The sequence below is a fragment of the Berghia stephanieae genome, chromosome 5 (genome assembly GCF_034508935.2).
Source record: "Berghia stephanieae isolate SIO BIC M18660-M18661 chromosome 5, UCSD_Bste_1.3, whole genome shotgun sequence".
Classification (NCBI taxonomy): domain Eukaryota; kingdom Metazoa; phylum Mollusca; class Gastropoda; order Nudibranchia; family Aeolidiidae; genus Berghia; species Berghia stephanieae.
The window spans coordinates 33,812,005-33,831,911 of NC_088364.1; the positions used below are offsets into that span (position 1 = coordinate 33,812,005).

Here is a 19,907-nt window from a genome sequence, read left to right on the forward strand (position 1 = left end):
AAAGAACACAAAATATATGCAACTTATTTCGCTGCCCCGATGAAGCCATTGGCGGCTGAAACAAATTTGTTGGCGGCAATCTCTTTTTTTGTTTGTTAAAAGGTGAGATAATAAATATAATATATATATATATATATATATATATATATATATATATATATATATATATATATATATATATATATATATATATATATATATATATATATATATATCATGCAATGCATAGTTCAATACCTTTTAATTCTATTCATCTAGACATTATTCAATTTGACTATCCCCTTGTATTATATATTTATTTATTTTTTGGTTTAATCTTTATAATAAAAAAGTGAATTAAGTCGCTGTGATGACAGAGTTACAATAGAAATATTTTTGTTAAGAGAGAAATGCCGGATAAATAACTTCAGAATGTCTTAAACTTAAACTCGATGAACTAGACAATTTATATCATATTGTTACCTCTTTATATTACGAGACCACATCTTATTTCTTAAGGTAGAACTAAAATAAATAATAGCCGAGATAGGGTTTAGGGACAATTTATTCTAAAAGAAATCTGAAAACCATTTTTAACATTGAAAAAAGAAACAACCCTTGGCCGCGAGTCAACAAGAAAAACTTTCTGGGAACATTTTAGTTAAACAAACATAAAAGTAAAATATGTGTAATATTTGTATTAATATGGTGTCTTATTTGCCTTTTTAAAATTATTTATTTACTTATTATTATTATTATTATTATTATTATTATTATTATTATTATTATTATTATTATTATTATTATTATTATTATTATTATTATTATTATTATTATTATTATTATTTATCATTATTATTATTGTTATTATTATTATTATTATTATTATTATTATTATTATTATTATTATTATTATTATTATTATTATTATTATTATTATTATTATTATTATTATTATTTCATTAAAAAATTATTTTTTTTGCTATATGGCTCTATGAATGAAGCTAACTGGACGACTCCTTCGACTTCTTCCAGGTGATGAGACCCTTCCACACCACAACAATGGAAAGTACCTGTTCAATTGATTAAGCAAGTATGCAGTGTTGCCAGGTTGGCGAATTTTCCACCAAATTGGCGGATTTTTATCATTGCATGGCAGGGAAAAAATGACCTGGCGGATGGCAGACTTTTTTTTGGCGGGATGATTTGTATACCCTTTAAAAAAGTAAAAGTATAGCAATCAAGTCTAATTACTTTTTCTCCCCCCCCCCCTCCCCCCCCCCCCCCCCCCCCCCCTCTAAACTGACTTTTAGAGAATCTTGAGGCTGAACTGAATCCAGCCCATGATGTGAATTTGGGGAATATCAACCTCGAATCGTCATGTCTTTTAAAAAAATAGCGTGTATACAGTTGTAAATAATTGGGTAGCGTTAAGTAACATAATTTTTTTATTCTGAGACAATACACTATTGTTGATTAAAAGTGTTTTAAATCAAATGGTGGATTTTGGGCAAATGGCGTAGGTGAAGTAGGATAAAGTTGGCGGAATTTTTGCAAAGGTACCTAGCAACACTGCAATTATGGGTTCATTTGTGTCTTCCTTGCTTTTTTTTCAAAGTCTTTGTGGCATGCTGAATTAAATTCCGTTGGTTATGCAATTAAATTAATTTCACACAATAATGTATGCTTATGCAACAGCATTTTACTTAAACAGTTTTCATAGTACAGATAACTTAAAACTCATTGACATTTAAACATTAATTATAGAAAATATTTATTATTTTTAAAAAAGGAGGTTAATCAGAAATAATTAATTTTTTAAAAAGCTGGAAACATGAATTGCTAAAGACAAAGGTGTAATCTGCACTATACTACAACAATATAATTGGTTATGACTGCACATCTGTTCAATGACACAATGAGATAAATAATAGCTATACGTCTTTATTTAGGTTAATGAACCCCTGGTCGCTGTCACTGGTTAAATTTGATATGATATGATGTTGAGTTGAAATCAAATAGAGTATTGTTTGTATAGGATTAGGTGACATCAGACTTTAAAGTTCTACTAACCTGAAATATTGTTACAATATGAAATAATATGGTTTTACAAAATTGAACGACAAATTTAATCATGGTATCTATATGACCCATGCTTACCTTGAATATAAATTCGACAAGCCGAAGCAATTAAAAATGCCCATGCCAAAAGGTGAAATAATATACTCAGTGAATACCTCACTTTCTTTTCTTTTCTTGTTTTAAATTCAGAGAAGGTTTGCGGTTAATTTGAAATCAAATATCAATATTATAAAGGCAAGATAATTTTTATTTCTCTAATACTCTCCTTTTAGTTTACAATGTGAAATATATATATATATATATATATATATATATATATATATATATATATATATATATATATATATATATTTCACATTGTAAACTAAGAGGAGAGTATTAGAGAAATAAAAATTATCTCATTTACAATGCTATGCACAATGTCTATGTCATACCTTTGGATTAACCTGCTGCATACCTATATTATTGGATGAGTACCTCTGTTAGATTAAAAAAGAAAAAACGACACAAAACTCTTAATTTTAGGCACAGTGTAAGGAATTATCTGTTTAAAGCATCATCACTTCAATTCAATAGATCTATGGGTGCAAACAAATAAAACTTACCCTCCTGGTTGTATTTTTGCCATTATCACAAGTAGTTTCAAAATTAAATTATGCATAAGTATTGTGATATGGATGATTACAAGTTGCATAAAACAAATATCTAAAATGTTTTGCGCTAACGTGAAATTTGTTCATTTCATAGTCACATCTAACTTAAATTTTAACAGATCTTTTTTCTTTCTCATTTACAGTGTAAATAAAGAATAATTACTACACAATTAATCATTACAGTACAGAATTCAATTGATTAGTTATTTCTCTTCATAAAGTTTAGACCATCATTTTCATGAATTTGTGTACATGTAAACTGATAGAAATATTAAAGAATTACTGTATAATCACAAGGAGACAAAATTATTCAAGCTCATATATTTCTTAAAAATAAAGGGAGAGACTTTTATGCCTCATATCTAACTTCATACATCGTTGCAAAATGGGAATCGTTAAAAAATTCGGGAAACAGGGGATATGGTAATTCACAGAGGTTGCAAAAAATGAGTGTCAAGTAAAAGAGATGTGCATGAAGAGTATGGGATTTGCACATAATGCTGTGGCAAGAATATCAGTTTCGAAAGCATGGGATCTTAATAAAGTGTCTGTGACTTTCTTACAGTTATCTTCTTCTGACTACCTTAATCACGAGCCTATGTCTTTTATCAATTGTTTTTTTTTAATGGACATATATGATCTCCCGTCATAGAGCAAAGCCGTACAACCTTGGGTTTCACTATTGTTGTAAAAGCCACTTGCTTCACTGCCTCTGTAATGAAAGTTAAAAAGTTGGGAGCAGGCGCTGGTGCACGATAAGAATTCAAAAAGGTGTGAATGACACAATGCTATACAAAGCAGTAAGGATAATACATGAAGAGCTAGAAAAACTCTTGACTAGGGATCTATCCTCCTTATTACCTGTAATGCATAATATCATTTACACCTTTTCAAGTTATCAATTGTATTGTGTATTTATTGAAATTGGAGTGAGGTTTGCTCATAGACTGAATTCCCAGCATTTTTTCATTAACTATGATGCAATTCGATGACTGTAATATGTGATCTACCAAATAAAATAATAGATCTAGTGATTATCTCATATTAACTGTTTCCAAAAAAAGGCTCCAATTTTTTTTTTCTGATAGGTCTTTTTCTCATGCTGCCCTTTCTGTTTGGAATTCTCTTCAAATTTAAGAAAATGCAATGCACAAGGTACTTTTGAGACAAATATTAAGACCTATTTTATAAGAAAATAATTCATGGGCTTAAATCAGGTTCTGTTTTATAGTTATATTTTTCTTTGTATGAAAGAGACTTGTTTGTATATGGAAAAGGTGCGGTATAAATGATTTACATTATCATTATTATTAAAATGTCAGAAATATCTTTGTAAGGCATACATCTTAGTATTTTGGGGTTCCCCCCCCCCCCCCCCCCCCCCCAATGGGTTTTATCTTATTTTCTGGTGAAGCTAACTGAATAATAATAACAAGCGACCACACACAAAACAAAGACAAAATCACCTCTCTCATCAGAAATTCAGTAAGAGTTGCAAGGGGGAAATTTTGATCTTTCAAATGGTATGGTATATCCCATTGTAATTAGAAAGCTATAGAAAGAATCACACAATTTCTAAGTTCTGGAAAATACTGGAAATTGAGCATTAAGATGGTTCACTTCAAATACACAGGATAGTGTTCAGTGGGTGAGTACCATTGGCGTTAATCCATTCCAATATTTGTTACAGTGTATTACAATTCCTTCCCACATGTGCTCAACTAATTAAGTGAGCTTAAGATTGTCAAGCTCTGACCTGTTGAGAGTTGTTTCTCCATCACGACTATGATGAGAAAGAATTTGTTTCTTGCTAGCTATAAGCCTAAAAATATTCTAAAAGAGAGGCATGTGCAAAACTTTAAATTTAAGAATCATTGTTGGAAGGGAGAAACAGGCAAGGAGTTTGAGGTTTCATTCAATCTAAAAATATGAATTAAGTAAAAAGTACTTACCTCAGGAGCTTGGGTTAAAAGTGCATCTATCCGTGAACGCTCTGCCTGAACATCACTATCCTCATTCTGAATTGCATCACTGTTAGGTACAGATGATAGATCCTTTGTCTTTGAAAAACAAGGAAAAGCTTCTCTGACTTTTCCACCAGTTTTGACGACATCCAAGACACGAAGAAGCCAGTACATCCATATCATGTGAACTATTGGCTAAAATTATGATGTCATGAGTTAAATAAATAATAATGTATATATTAATAATTCTGAGATATTAAACAATTCAACTTTTCCACTTTTTATAATTTTTTCATAGACTTTGTCAGATAATCATACTAAGAATAAAAGCAGATATAGTATTCTCACCATGATAATGGAGCCTCGAGTGAACGACAAAATCTCTTTTGATTAATTAATTAATTCATGAATTCATTAATCAATTAATTAAAAAACTAAACTTTCCAAGAACTACTAATGATAAAAACTATTTTTCCAATCATTAGGGTCTAATGTGAGGCCGTAACATTGACATGGAAAAACAATGGTTAAAACAAAAAGAGTGGGCTCTAGAATAATTAATAATCAGGTTATGAATTTCATTATTCTGATAATTGTTAAAATGAATGTTATAAAAGAATAAAGAAAACATTTTAGTAAATAACTAAAAATCGACATATGAGTGGTATTGATAGGTTGTTCCAATTGTCGAGGCAATCAACAGAATATGTTATTATATTAGACATGCTGATTAATTGGAATGGCTTGTGTTAATAATGGTGTTGTTCTTATTAAGCAGCCCTAACTATAATTGAATATAATCGAATGCAAAATGCGATGAATCTTTAAACTGCATCTTACCATAATTATGGCAATCAGAGTATGATTATCGGGGTCAAAATAGGATGCATCGTCTACTTCTTTCCCTGAGAATGTTGCAAACAGGTTGACCTGAAATTTATAAAACCAAAGTTAGTGGCATATATGATTAAATATATAGTCTGAGAACTGAACAAATGAATAAATATAATGAAAGAGTCTCAAAGAGGACTAAATTATAAGCATTGTTTTAGATGTTGAATCTGTCAGTCATTGTTCGTGTTTTTGGCAGAATGGTCCAATACAGTGCATCTCGGTTATAACAAAGTCGATGGGCCTAGGAGTCAATTTAGTTATAAAAGAAGTTTTGTTAAATCTGGGGAGTCAATTTTGACATAAATATGCTAGAATATGTACATCTTACACACCTAGGTCATGCATCTAATTTTGTTGATGATTGCATGATGGTTAATGTGTTATTGACTGCCTTAAAGTTAGAGGTTTAATATTATTGGGTCATTTCTCCAGAAACCCTAGAGACCTAAACAACCGCATCACAACAACTGAAGTTAGAAATAGCATAAAGTGCCTAAACAATAACAGATCCCCAGGCGAAGATGAAATTCCCGCTGAATTGCTGAAATGCGGTACCCTCTCCCTGGATCTGAGCATTGCAAACATAATGAACAAAACATTCTCAACACACAAAGACTAGGACATAAACAGCGGTGTCCTAATTACAATACAAAAACCAGGAAAAACGAAAGGACCCGTAAACAACCTGCGCCCAATAACATTACTGAATACCATAAGAAAAACACTGTCAACTATTGTCCTCAACAGAATTAGACCGAAAATAGAAAAATATCTATCACATAGCCAAAGCGGGTTTCGCCAAGACCGAAGCACATCGGACGTTGTATGGACACATAAATGGTTGGCAGCAAAGGCACTCAAAGAAAACATATCCATAACAATAACCGGAATCGATATGTCCGCAGCCTTTGATACGATCGACAGAGGAAAACTTTTGGAGATATTAACAGAAATAGTAGACGAAGACGAGCTCCGAATAATCCGATTTCTCCTCAGCAACACAAAGATACAACCAAGGATATACGGGGCCACAAAACAGACGCAGTTCGAAAGTAACATCGGGACCCCCCAAGGAGATAGTCTGAGCCCGATTCTGTTCACAATATACTTAGAACACGCTCTGAAAGAAGTTCGAAAAGTCATTCCAAAACCAACGACTCATATTGAGAATGCAATCCCTAGAGAAATCGCCTATGCAGATGATGTCGATTTTATTGGATCAACACCAGCAAATATAGACATCATACAAAATACCCTCATGAAATATAACCTCCAAGTCAATGCCAATAAAACCGAATTTACAACAATATCGAGGAACAAAGAGGAATGGAAAAGAACAAAGAAAGTCGGCTCACTAATTGGAGACACCGAGGATGTACAAAGAAGAAAACAGCTATCAAACGCCGCACTCAGTAAACTCACCAATGTATGGATTAGAGGTGACAAAATAAAGAGAAAAACCAAACTGAAACTGTACCATGCTCTTGTAAAACCGGTACTTCTGTATAACTGCGGCACTTGGGCGTTGACAAAATCCGAAGAAGAACATCTGGATGCCTTCCATCGCACACAGCTAAGAAGGGTACTGGACATCAAATACCCAAAAAAAGATCTCAAATGAAACACTCTATAAGATCACAAAAGAAAGACCAATCTCCCTTGACATTTTACAACAACGATGGCAACTTTTCGGTCACATACTACGCAGGGACAAAAACATACCAGCTAACCAAGCCATGTCGGGATACTTCCAAAAACACGGGAACCTTTTCAGAGGAAGACCGATCACAACACTCCCTGTGATCCTAAACAAAAACCTCACAACACTTGGACAAAGCATTAGTCTCATAACGGCAGGTGACCTTGAAAATCTGAGAACCCTAGCAGAGGACCGGCAATATTGGAGACACCTCACACAGGAAATACTGGAAACAGCCAAGGCGACCCGATCTTTCGGTCGAGACGCGAAAGGCATCTAAGTCAAGTCAAGTAAGTCATTTCTCCACCTCACTCCACCCCCTGCCTCATCATGACTCGCTATCATATCCTCGAAAGCGAATACAATCACCGTGTTGAAACAAGTGAACCGAAACATCGATTCAGTCGAAAAGGGAAACAAAAACAAAGGGCCATCCCAACAAAGTGTGGCCATCGGCCCACCCCTAAAAATAAAACACCACAGCCACCTACCACACAGACAATTATACCACTTATGAGTGAAAAGAAATCACTTCCAATTTTAAAAGTGGCGACAATAAACGCCCAGTCTTGCCGCAATAAAACATTAGACATTAAACATATGATCGAGGAGAGATCTATTGACATTCTCATAATAATTGAAACATGGTTAAAGGAGAATGGGGATGACGCAATTGTGTCGGATTTAACACCACTCACACATACAACTCAGTCATTTCCGAGAAAAGGAAGGAGAGGGGGAGGAATTGCAGTGGTCTATAGGTCAAATTTGACCATTAGATTTAATCATGATGTCAACAATTTTTCGGTAGGAATGGTCATTGATTTTAAACATGACTCAGTCAAGCTTCATTCAATATATAGGCCACCACCCAGTGCAAATAATAGATTAAAAACATCACTATTTATTGATGAATTCGGGGACTTCCTTCTTCGCCTTGACATGAAGTCAAAGAAAAATATTATTGTTGGAGATTTCAACTTGCACTTTGATCGAGACACACTGGATATAAGAAATATAAATAAACTACTTTCGTCACATCACATGACACAGCATGTCAATGAAAAGACACATCGGTGTGGTCACATTATTGACTGGGTATTGCCCAGCGATGACATGCAACTAGCAACACCTATCAATGTAGATGATCTTTGCATTTCAGACCATCATTTAATATCTTTTGGCATCATAGGGGGGACAGTACACGACACAAAAACAAAAAAAATAGTTGTTTCGAGAGATTTGAAGAAAATTGACATAGAACTATTTAAAGCGGACCTCTCTCACTCTCTAACTACATATTGTGAGAAAGAAGTGACTGTTGACAATTTTGATAAAGCAATTATTAGTGTTATGGATAAGCTGGCACCTCTCACGACAAGATCTGTGAACATCAGAAAAGAATCACCATGGTACAATTTGGAGGTAAAACGTATAAAGAAAGAGAAAAGAAAAACGGAGAAGAAATGGAAAAAATCTGGCCTGACAATTGATAAGGAAATTTAAACATCATTCAAACAAAGACTCAAAGAGGTGACAATTAAGGCAAAGCGTATCTACTATCTTGATAAAATTGATAACATAAAAAGTCCGAGGTAGTTTTATAAAATCTCAAATAAGCTTCTAGGCAAAGAGATCAAAACAAGCCTGCCACACCACACTGACGAAAAGCAACTCGTGGAATGCTTTGTAGAGTATTTCATAAATAAAATGACAATGATGCGGAGTGAACTTGACACAGACGAAACAGAAGCAGTATAAACCTCTTTTTATGGTGAACCCTTAACATCTTTCAAAGAAATTTCAATAAATGACACAAAGAAAACGATTCTCTCTAGTCCTAGCAAATCATGTAGGCTCGACCCTTTACCAACATCCCTTTTGAAGGAGTGTATTGATGAACTTGCACCTTACATCACTGAATTGATTAATCAATCATTAAGGGTGGGAGTTGTTCCAGAAAGCTTCAAGAAAGCATTGGTGAAGCCATTGTTGAAGAAAGCGGGACTTGACAGTGATAATTTTAAAAACTTTAGGCCTGTATCAAATCTACCATTCATCTCCAAAATTCTAGAAAAGATTGTACTAAAACAACTTTCTTGTCACGTGAAACATAATAACTTCGACGAGTGCTATCAATCAGCCTATCGGCAAAATCATAGCACAGAAACAGCATTGATGAGAATCACAAATGACTTGCTGCAAATTATTGATAAAGGAAAAACCACCCTCCTTAGTCTTCTCGATCTTTCGGCGGCCTTTGACACCATCGACCATGCCATACTACTTCAAAGGCTACAAGTTACTTTCGGCATATCAGGCACTGCTCTAAACTGGTTTGCATCATGTCTTACTCAAAGACCTCAGTCAGTTTTAATTGGGGAAGTAACTTCGTCAGAGCATGACCTTTATTTTGGTGTACCTCAAGGATCCGTTTTAGGTCCTTCCTTTTTGTACTTTACACTTCCCCTGTTGTGAGAATCTTAGAGCAACATTCTCTAGCTTACCATATGTACGCCGACGATACCCAGATATATAGCATGTGTTTGCAATCCGATATAGTTTCAAAGATAACTGTTTATGAACAATGCATCAACCATGTGATGAGATGGATGTCTGCAAATAGATTAAAATTAAATGGCGACAAGACTGAAGCCTTATTCATTGCTAGTTCCAATAATAAGACAGATCCATTAACACTGGCACTGACAATCAACGATAATGACAAATCACAACATCAGCAAAAAATCTCGGTATCACCTTAGAGAGTGATCTGTCTATGAACAAACATATTAACAATGTGAGAACAAGTGCTATCTGCATTCTAAGAAATAGCAGAACAACAGACCATTTATTAATAGGGAAACTTGCAACAAATCGGTAACATCTTTGATATTCCCGAAAATGGACTACTGCAATGCACTGTTTGTTGGTCTCACAAAGGACAAAATAAACAAACTCCAGAAAATACAGAACATGGCAGCCCGCGTTGTACTGCAGAAAGACAGGAAAACTGCAGCTCCCGAATTACTACAGCAGCTGCATTGGCTGCCAGTGGACCAGCTGATTAAAATAAATCTTCAACTATCGTTTTCAAATGCCTGGAGGGCTCGTCACCAGCATATCTCTCAAACCTCGTTGAACGCTATAACCCACAGCGATCGCTTCGATCAACGAACGACCTCAAATTGAAAACACCCCGCTGTCGAGTGAAGGCTGGTGAACGCGCCTTTCAGTATTCTGGTCCAAGGTTGTGGAATTTACTACCACTAGATATACGTTCTTCGTCTTCACTAGAGGAATTCAAGCGTCGATTGAAGACATTCTTATTCCGACAGGCTTTCTTTTGATTATGTGTATAATTAGCATTGTTCGTGTACTGTGTTAGGGCTTAATGATTAAGCTAATCTATGTTATGCACCCAGAGCCCTCCTGATGAAGGGATGTTTGGCGCACTATAAATCTATACCACTATTATTATTATTATTATTATTATATTATTATTATTATTATTATTATTATTATTTATTATTATTATTATTATTATTATTATTATCCTCTCAGAAAAGTAATCTTTTCATTCCCATGAATCCAATTCTTCTTCACACCTCACCTCTCATCTTCATTTGCAATGATATGCATACATATCTAACCTACCATGCTCCCACATCAATGCTAAGAGAGACAAGATCATCTCATTGCGGTGTGACCAAGTGTCCCTGCTGCTTGCAACGATTTACACTACTATTTTCCATATACTGACACACAAATGCAATACGCCATCCTTACCCAAATGCCCTGATTGGTAGTGTATTATAATGTAAAAGTAGTATACCAAACAATGCAGGTGTGTAATAAAGATCACTGAGTTTGAAAAGCAATGCAAGATTTTAAACATGCCAGTATTGTCTCCACTCGCATACCCTTCATGGTTTCAATTACTTTGATGTAGCCAAGGTTATGAATCTTATTGAATACAAAGTGGCTTTAGTTGTGTAAAAAAGAAAAAAAAAATCATGGATGTTAGTTTTTGTTGAATCCCGACATTTCAATGGATCAAAGATCCTTATATCCAAGGTGCAATGTACTATTCATTTGAAGATATTCAAGTCAGTAATGTTCCCACGTGTTTCTGGTAGAGCATTACAATATTTGATGGTGCATGGTGCGGAGAAGGTGAAGACTTATAAATGAAAAATGAGCACGAAATTGCTTTCAAATGTGGAACTTTTATTTCCCTCAAGTTCAAGTCCATAAGATGCAAAAGGCACAATGCACCCATTACCCTAAATCTTATAACAAATCATTCAAATCTATCAAACCACACAAATCCCTGTCAGTCCAGTCATTCAAACTTCCCAGTGCTCTTGTGTATGTTTGAAAATGCATTGAAAAGATGTGGGGTTGGGTTTCGATGTCTATAGTGTCATGTTGTAATTGTTCCATCTGTGTATTGTTCAAGAAAAAAAATCTTTATTTGCATTCATGTGTTTATGCAAATGGCTGCTGGAATTCGTTGATGTGACGGAGCCCGGTGGAGTATCTGATTTTTGAATTGCTGATGAAGTGATGAGAAAGTCTTTGTGTGATAGGATATAAATCCGGTATGTGAAGGTAAAGTACGTGACATAAACTTGACAAACTTTGAGCACATCCTCAAGAATAATCATATTGTAAGAGAAGTTTAAAAAGGCATTCATCTTCATGGTAACATATAAATTATCTATCTTTATCTAAGTTTTTGCAAATTGTTTAATTGTCGATTCTATTTTTTGGAGGTATACAAGAATATTTGAATAAAAAAGAGAACTTTTATAGTGCAAAACCAATCTATTCCAAGCCCTTTACACTCGATGCCCTTATGATTCAAATGAAAAATTGATTCATTTTAGAGTTTACAATTAACATCTACTTACCCTTGCAATGAAGTAGAATCCACCCATGATTATATAAGGGGGATCTATGACACACATAACATAATGCAAGACAATTGCTACATTAGTTTCAGTCACCATATCCACCGTAGATATTGTCACATATGGGAGAATGGCAGCCTGCTCAGCGTAAAGGTAAAAGGCGGAAAATTGATGAATTTCAAAAAAAAAGAAAAAAAAAAGAGAGAGAAAAAATAGTCATGAAAGTATATTTTTCTTAACTTTTTTTAAATAGCACAATAACCATTAAATGTGCCCAAAGTGCTTTTACAAGGGGTCCCAAACCAACAGCAACACTGAACAGGTGGGACGAGACATGCCTACTAGGGGCAGAGTGGCAGAGCAGTAAGGTCTTTGCTTTGTACAGAGACAGTACCCAGTTCAATTCTCGCCGTGCTGCGTGGCCTTGAGTAAGTCAACTCGTCCTAACTCACTTTGCAGCGCTGTTCACGCATAGGTATATATATATTGCAATTTAAAATATGATATTTATTTTTATTTTTTTTTCCAGTAAACATTCATTAGGAATGTGGAAAGAACAAAGATGATCAATGCAAATATCTTCATTAAACCAAGCTTGTTTGTAATAATCAACATATAATACAAGTTATTTTCTGTTATTCTTTTTATTTTCTAAAATATTCTTTATTACTGAAATGTTATTTTTACTTATGACTTAAGGACATTTAAGAAACATTTGGTCCATTTTTAAAGCTCTAGTTGACTGGAGATAAAGTCACTGACATATTCAATGTCCTTAGATTTCGCAAAAAGTTGAGACAAAAGGCAACTTTGTGACTAACCATACTTAGGCATGAATCTTCACATAATGACTTACCATGTTAAGTAAAAACGGTAGATAGGTATTACAGCTATCAGCTTTGCTGAACATAAATGAAAGAATGAGCGCGAAAAAGCAGAGGAAGGGAATGTTGCAAAGGAACAAGAGGAGCAGGGCACCTATAGCTCCAGCGGAATTCAGGCCAGGTATCTGTGAGACAAAAGAAAATTGTAGGGGAATGTATAGATATTTGTCATGGAAAAGATTCAAGGCGAGTAATTCAGTAATTAAGTAGGTACTTATATCTAATTATGCTCGATCTCATCACAACTTCTACATTGTGAAGAAGAGAGATACGTAAAAAATGATTTGATTCTTTTCCATTATATGTGTGAAGGGGAGAGACAATAGGAGATCCCGTTGATATTTCATTTAATTTTTCAAATTTCATTTTTTAACACACGTTCAGTTCTAACTGAATAATCTAAGAAACTTGAATTCAACAAAGACAAAAAATTCCTGTTCAACTTTATCAACAAGGATAATTAATGAAGTTGAAATTAGCTTAACCAAAAAAAAAGAAACCTAAATAAAGCTTTGAGTAAAATATTAAAAAAAACAGCATCATATCAAATTGTTTATCACTCGCACTGACTGAATTGCATTGAGAATCACCCACTATTGTTGCTTGCAATTGTTGGGTGTGTGGATCAATTGCATGCAAATATAATGCAGTAAAACATTTCAATAGTTTTACTACAAGACATGTTCTTAAAATACTCATTATAACTGTCATTTGAACCAAAAAAAGGAGATGACCCTCCTTTCATTGCTCAAGTCAGTTTGCAACAAAAGGTTTTCATGATGTTATTAACTCAATTTGTTTTTATATGTTTAAAAAATGGTTTAAGTCAAGGAATTCTTTTTAAAAATCAAATACAGTACATTGAAAAGTTATGAGTAAAATGATTGGATAAGCAGTAAGTCAAGGTTCTTTTTTTAAAAATCAACCTAAAAAAAATTTAAATAACATCATATGCACCTCAACCTGTGGCCAACCTTTATCTTGGAGATAGCGTATCGATACATGAGTGAATATTTTTAGTATGGAAGCTGTGAAATAAAGCGATATTGTAGAGAATCTTAATTTACTATAGATAAAAATTTGGATTGACCATGTGCAAATCTATATAGAATATTATTTAATGATGTAAAAGTTAATTTATGCCAGACTGATGACATTAAATATAGATTTTTTGCTTTGAACTTGAAACAGTTTCACCCATAATATTTTGTTTCTTTTGTTTTGTTTCTGCCTTGGTTTGATTGTTTTCTTGTTGTGTTTGTTGTTGTTTTGTTGAGTTTTTTTTTCTTATTTGTTTTTTTTAACAATAAAGCTCTTTTAGAAGGAGGATGAAAAGAAGAGGACAATAAAAACAGCAATCACAATCAGCAGCAAAATTAAATTCATGGACAATTTTAACTAAATACTGATTATTCTTAGGGTGAAATTCAATTTCTTAAAGTGAACTTTTTAAAAATAGAGAAATAAAGAAAGAAACAAATAAATATATAAAATAGCAATAAAAGATACAGAAACACACAAAACAAATTTAACAAAAGATTACCTGAATGGCTAGAGCAATTATGACAATCAGCAAGCTTGGAATTATATAAATTGCAAAATTCATTAGATAGATCGTTCCCCAGTAGACATTGAAACCAACACCAGCTATTCTCAATTGACTCCTGAGTTTGCACTGAAATGATAATTCGTGTATTTATTTTCTTTTTTCTTTTAATCATAGAGATATATTATATTATGATGATGAAAAAATATTCCGTGCCAAATAATAGCAAGGACAAATTTGAGACAGATTTATAAATTGTTAATTTAATAACAAACAAATAATAATTCAGAATCAAACCCCCAACAAATATTGCATTTAATTTGTAATTTGACAATTTATTACTTTGGTCTAAGAATTTTAAAATTATAATATTCAGCTACATGTGTAAACAATTTATATTAAGTGTCGGCTATAAAGTGCGTCCGGAATGTCTAGACTGTTCCAATCTTGAACTTCAATGTAAAGTAAAAACATAAATGGCAGCTTGCTTATTACAATACTGATGACGCATAATAAACTTTCTGTAGTTTTTCCCCAACGTAATGTGCTTTTCTATCTTTGGCACAAAATATATGTGCACTAATTTGAAGTGTAATGCTTCAGATTTTGAAAAAGTAAAGTTATTGTTCATTTTTATTGCATAATGTAGTCAACCAATATAGATAACTTGGTATATTGATTTCAAAATGATTCAAGAGTATTTTTCAAAACAAATACATTTTTTGAAAAGACATCCCTGCATAGGGGGAAAATTCAAGCATGCTCACAAGGATTCTAAGCCATGAAATTTTAATGACTATACATTATGCCAACTATCGATTATCATAATTGAGCTTAGTTTTCTAACAGAACATACCTCCCTGTCCCTTACAACTTCTGTGCTAAACCCAGGGATGATCAGGATGAATGCCAAGCCGACCAGAATACCTGCAGTCATTGTGTTTGAATCATACTGAAGTTTCCTTCCGGTCTGTGGCCAAGGATGACTACTAACATTCACACTAGTAGCAATACCAGAAGCATTAAGAAGGCTATTTGTGACCAAGGATACAGCAGCCGGAATTGCATGAAGGGCTGTATGGTTGTACAGAGCCACAAAGGCAGTCAGGAGCTTAAAATTAAAAAAAAAATATTTTATTATATTTTTTCTTGTAGATATACTTGATATCCCATAACAAAGTTATTTTAGTGAGATAAAAAAAATCAGCTTTTATATAGCACAATATCCACTAAACATGCTATGAATCTAAGGCAATAAACTGGTAGATTATCATTTCATATTCATGAGACTCAATTTACAGCTATTCAATAACTTTTTGTTGTTGCTACTTTGCCTATAACAAATGCGATATGAACATCAGTCAGGTACAAAGTTTGGCAGAAACAACACAAAAGTTTCTTAATACTGGTAAATAACTTTTTATTTTACTAGCATGGATGTGATGAACATCAAATATTATAAAAGGGTGGTAAAAAATGTTATTGGAGTCATTTAATAAAATGATAGTGATTCTAATAAACGATCAAAATATGTCAAATATTTCTATTGTCTATTCTATGGCACAGTCAGTGTAAATAAAAACAGAATTTCTCACAAGTAGACAGATGCAATGAAGAAGTGCAAAAAAAATGTACATGAATGATTCAGAGACTACTTCAAAAGGGCATGTTTGTAACTAGTGTTTAGTGCTCATCAATAATGAGATGAAAACAAAGGCGATAAACGCAAATGTTGAATTAAAAAAGGCAAAAAGAAAATAGATAAAATAGCTAAAACCTTATAGTCGAGTTAAGGATTTTTTTTGTTTTGTTTGTTTGTTGCTTAGTCTCTTCAACACATTGAGTTATATGAGAGACCGCTGAACAAAAAAAAACAAGCAATCCAACAAAAATAGTACAAATTAAATCAAATCATAACCTAAAGATATCAAGCTAAATATAAATAACCAAGAACAAACAGCAGAAGATTACAGAAAAAAAAAATATCCTGTCAAAATACAATCACAAACCAAAGAAGCAGGAAGGCTATAAAGAGAAAAAAACGACATCACTATCGATCGACACCATGCGAACATCATAGGTATATGATTCAAGGGTGATGCTCCCATCCAACCACCCGCGAGTTAAGGATTAATAAGGTCTTAGAGTTAAGGATTAATAAGGTCTTAAAATATTAGAGACAAAGCGTTATGCAAGAGCATAATAATCACGTGAAATGGAGTGAGTGGAGAAGAGCCAGAAGACCAAAGATAAAAACTTTTTGCAGTGATGAGAATCAATATTCTATATGCATTTGTCCTTCTAAGTATGTGTGTTTGCGTGTACACATGTGTGTACTTGACAAGGGAGGTGCCATTGGGAACATTTAGTCATTTACTATATTAATATTATATTTAAATATCTTATATTGTTTACCTTTCCAGACATCTCATCCAACTGCACTCCAACATAATGCGGTCTAAGAGATGATGTATTTGTAGGGGCATAGGAGTCCACATCATATCTTCTTTCCCACTCAGAGATTTGATTTTTGGAATCAAAAGTATCTAGTAGAAATGGTAAATGAAGCAACAGTTGATATCTATGAAATAATGCTGCACACAATGGGCAATATGCTCCATCTTTATTCCTAGAATGAAAACTCTGCGATAAATCAAAAAGGAACTCAACCTTCTGGCTTTTCTTCATGAAAACTATAATTCAATTGAAATATTAAACAACATATATTATAAACAAATATGCACATTTATACAGCGCAGTTTCCTGGTTTTAACAAACTCAGTGCACTTCACAATACTGAATTGAAATGAATGAACTTCATTTTTTAAATCTAAATATGGTTGGTAAATTTGCATAGTTTTCATTTCCTTAAAAGCAATAAGTTTTTCGAATTCTCTTTTCTCCACATGGTACATTAATATATCCTTGTTAAAAAATGTATTTATCCTTAGAAGAAAAAAAAATTCTTACTCAAAGAGTCAAAAGCCAAAAGACCAGGTAAGGATGGTTGCATTGAACCAACTGTACTGTTTGCATAGTAGTTCAGGCTTATGGGAAGCGATGTAGGGTCAGATTCTGTACTTATGTTCTGTTCCTTGCTCACCACTAATCCAGCAACCACCAAACATACAGGCAAGACAACTTGTGAAAATACTACTTTTTTATTCCGAATAACAGACAGGAATCGAATCTGAAATAAAGCAAAATATAAATATTTGTTAAAACTTTGCATCAAACACTTTTGCCATAGTCAGCTTTTTCTTCTCTCAGATTTTTCAAGATCTAATGTGGTGGTTGTAGTATTGGTATCAGTGATAGGGAGGGACGGTGATGTGGTGGTGGTTGTAGCAGTGATGGTGATGTGGTGGTGGTTATTGTAGTAGTGCTGGTGGTAAGGATGGATATGTGGTGGTGGTTGTAGTAGTGGTGGTAGGGATGGTGATGTGGTTGTGGTTATAATAAAGGTGATAGGTATGGCGATGTGGTGGTTGTTGTAGTAGTGGTGGTAGGGATGGTGATGTGGTTGTGGTTATAATAAAGGTGATAGGTATGGCGATGTGGTGGTTGTTGTAGTAGTGGTGGTAGGGATGGTGATGTGGAAGAGGTAGTAGTGGGGGTATGGATGATGCGGTGGTTGTTGTACTATTGGTGGTAGTGACGATGATAATAAAACAGTGGTGGTTGTGGTTATAGTTGTGGTGGCAGTGATGATGATGATGTGGTGGCGGTGGTGCTGGTTTTAGTTGTGGCGGTAGTGATGATGAATGATGATGATGATGATGTGCTGGCGGTTTTGGTGGCTTTAATTGTGGTGGTAGGTGATGATGATGATGATGTGGTGGTGGTGGTGGTGGTTGTAGTAGTGATTGTAGTGATGATGACGATGAATTGGTGGTGGCTGTGGTGGTTGTGATGATGATGATGTGGTCGTGGTGGTGGTGGTGGTAGTGATAATGATGATGATGTGGTGGTGGTGGTGGTAGTAGGTAGTAGTGATAATGATGTGCTGGTGCGCTGTGTGGCCTTGAGCAAGTCAGCTCGCCTTAGCTTAATTTGCGGCGCTGCACTGATTATTCCAGTCTTCCCATGGAATAGACCCTAGAGAAAGATTTCCAGTATGGGATGAATAAAGGGATTCATTAAGATGTTTTTACACACCCAAAGCAAAACCATAAATTGCTGCTTTTGAAGTTCCTTTTCATCTGTCACAAGGTCATTTGAAAATAGAGCACTTTCCATTGTTGAATCAATAAGCCCATTGGTGTTTTCATCATTCACTCCACAGTGACCATTCAACTCCTCATCATCTTGTGCATCATCACTTTGATCAATTCCCTCTGAGATAGTACAAAAAGCAAAATTATATTTGAATGCTTTGTATATAGTCAAACTTGTATAAGGCGGCCACCCATGGGACCCCAGAAAAGTGGCAGTCTCAGACAGTTGGCTGACTTGTGCAAGTCAGAAATTTCTAAGAGTCCAAATGTTATAGCAATTTTTCATGAAACTGATCCGAGTCCAAATTATGATTAACTGTCATGAAACTGATCCGAGTCCAAATTATGATTAACTGCTCAAATTTTCATCCCCCCCCCCCCAATCTCTCTCTCTCTCTCTCTCTCTCTCTCTCTCTCTCTCTCTCTCTCTCTCTTTCTCTCTCTTTCTCTCTCTCTATCTCTCTCTTTCTCTCTCTCTATCTCTCTCTCTCTCTCTCTCTTGTCCTGCTTCCATTCCTACCTCCCTCCCTCCCTCCCCCCCCCCCCTCTCATTCACCTTAAAGTTTCAACTCTTTGAATATGTAGGTAGTCCAGAGCCATAACACCCATGGAGTCAAGAGTTTATTCCAGTTTCTATTATCTTAAACGAACAAAAGCAATTGGTTGCCATCCTTTGATATGACATTAGTCTATTGCAAACGTACTTTCCTCCAGATCTAACAGACCCAGCTATCCCAATCACTCCTGGGTGGACAATGGGGGGGGGGGGGGGGGGGGGGGGGCGGGGGCTGGGGTCAGAAAAAAATCTCGGCTTTAACCAGAATTGATCCCCTTTCCTTTACGTGTGACACGAGGGCTCTACCGATGAGCTACTAGGTCTCCCAATCACAATTATGGCATGTCTAATTCCAATTGAGTACATGTATTATGATGATCATCTCAACTAAAACAATGTTGTTTGACTCTAAATGCCTGAATTTGATCTAAAATAACCTTTGGTTTTTGATTTGTGAATTGACAAAAGGATTTGGCAGCACACTTAGAACGGTTGTGTTATTTACCAACTCATTGTA

The 19,907-nt window shown here is 34.4% G+C and overlaps 1 protein-coding gene across 3 annotated transcripts in view; it reads right to left on the reverse strand.

The window, feature by feature from the left end:
* LOC144972793 (cholesterol transporter ABCA5-like) overlaps positions 1–19,907 on the reverse strand; it is a 59,768-nt gene that overhangs the window by 13,222 nt on the left and 26,639 nt on the right. For 2 of the 3 annotated variants that reach the window (XM_078914436.1, XM_078914437.1), the window contains exons 18-27: positions 18,776–18,954; positions 17,588–17,807; positions 17,033–17,163; positions 15,474–15,728; positions 14,615–14,746; positions 13,044–13,196; positions 12,188–12,325; positions 5,519–5,608; positions 4,667–4,873; positions 2,496–2,540 (exon numbers count right to left, since the gene is read on the reverse strand). In XM_078914436.1, coding sequence (XP_078770562.1) covers positions 2,496–2,540; positions 4,667–4,873; positions 5,519–5,608; positions 12,188–12,325; positions 13,044–13,196; positions 14,615–14,746; positions 15,474–15,728; positions 17,033–17,163; positions 17,588–17,807; positions 18,776–18,954 — 1,550 coding nt within the window. The remainder of the gene's footprint in view (positions 1–2,495; positions 2,541–4,666; positions 4,874–5,518; positions 5,609–12,187; positions 12,326–13,043; positions 13,197–14,614; positions 14,747–15,473; positions 15,729–17,032; positions 17,164–17,587; positions 17,808–18,775; positions 18,955–19,907) is intronic. The other variant, XM_078914438.1, reaches the window with a different exon arrangement.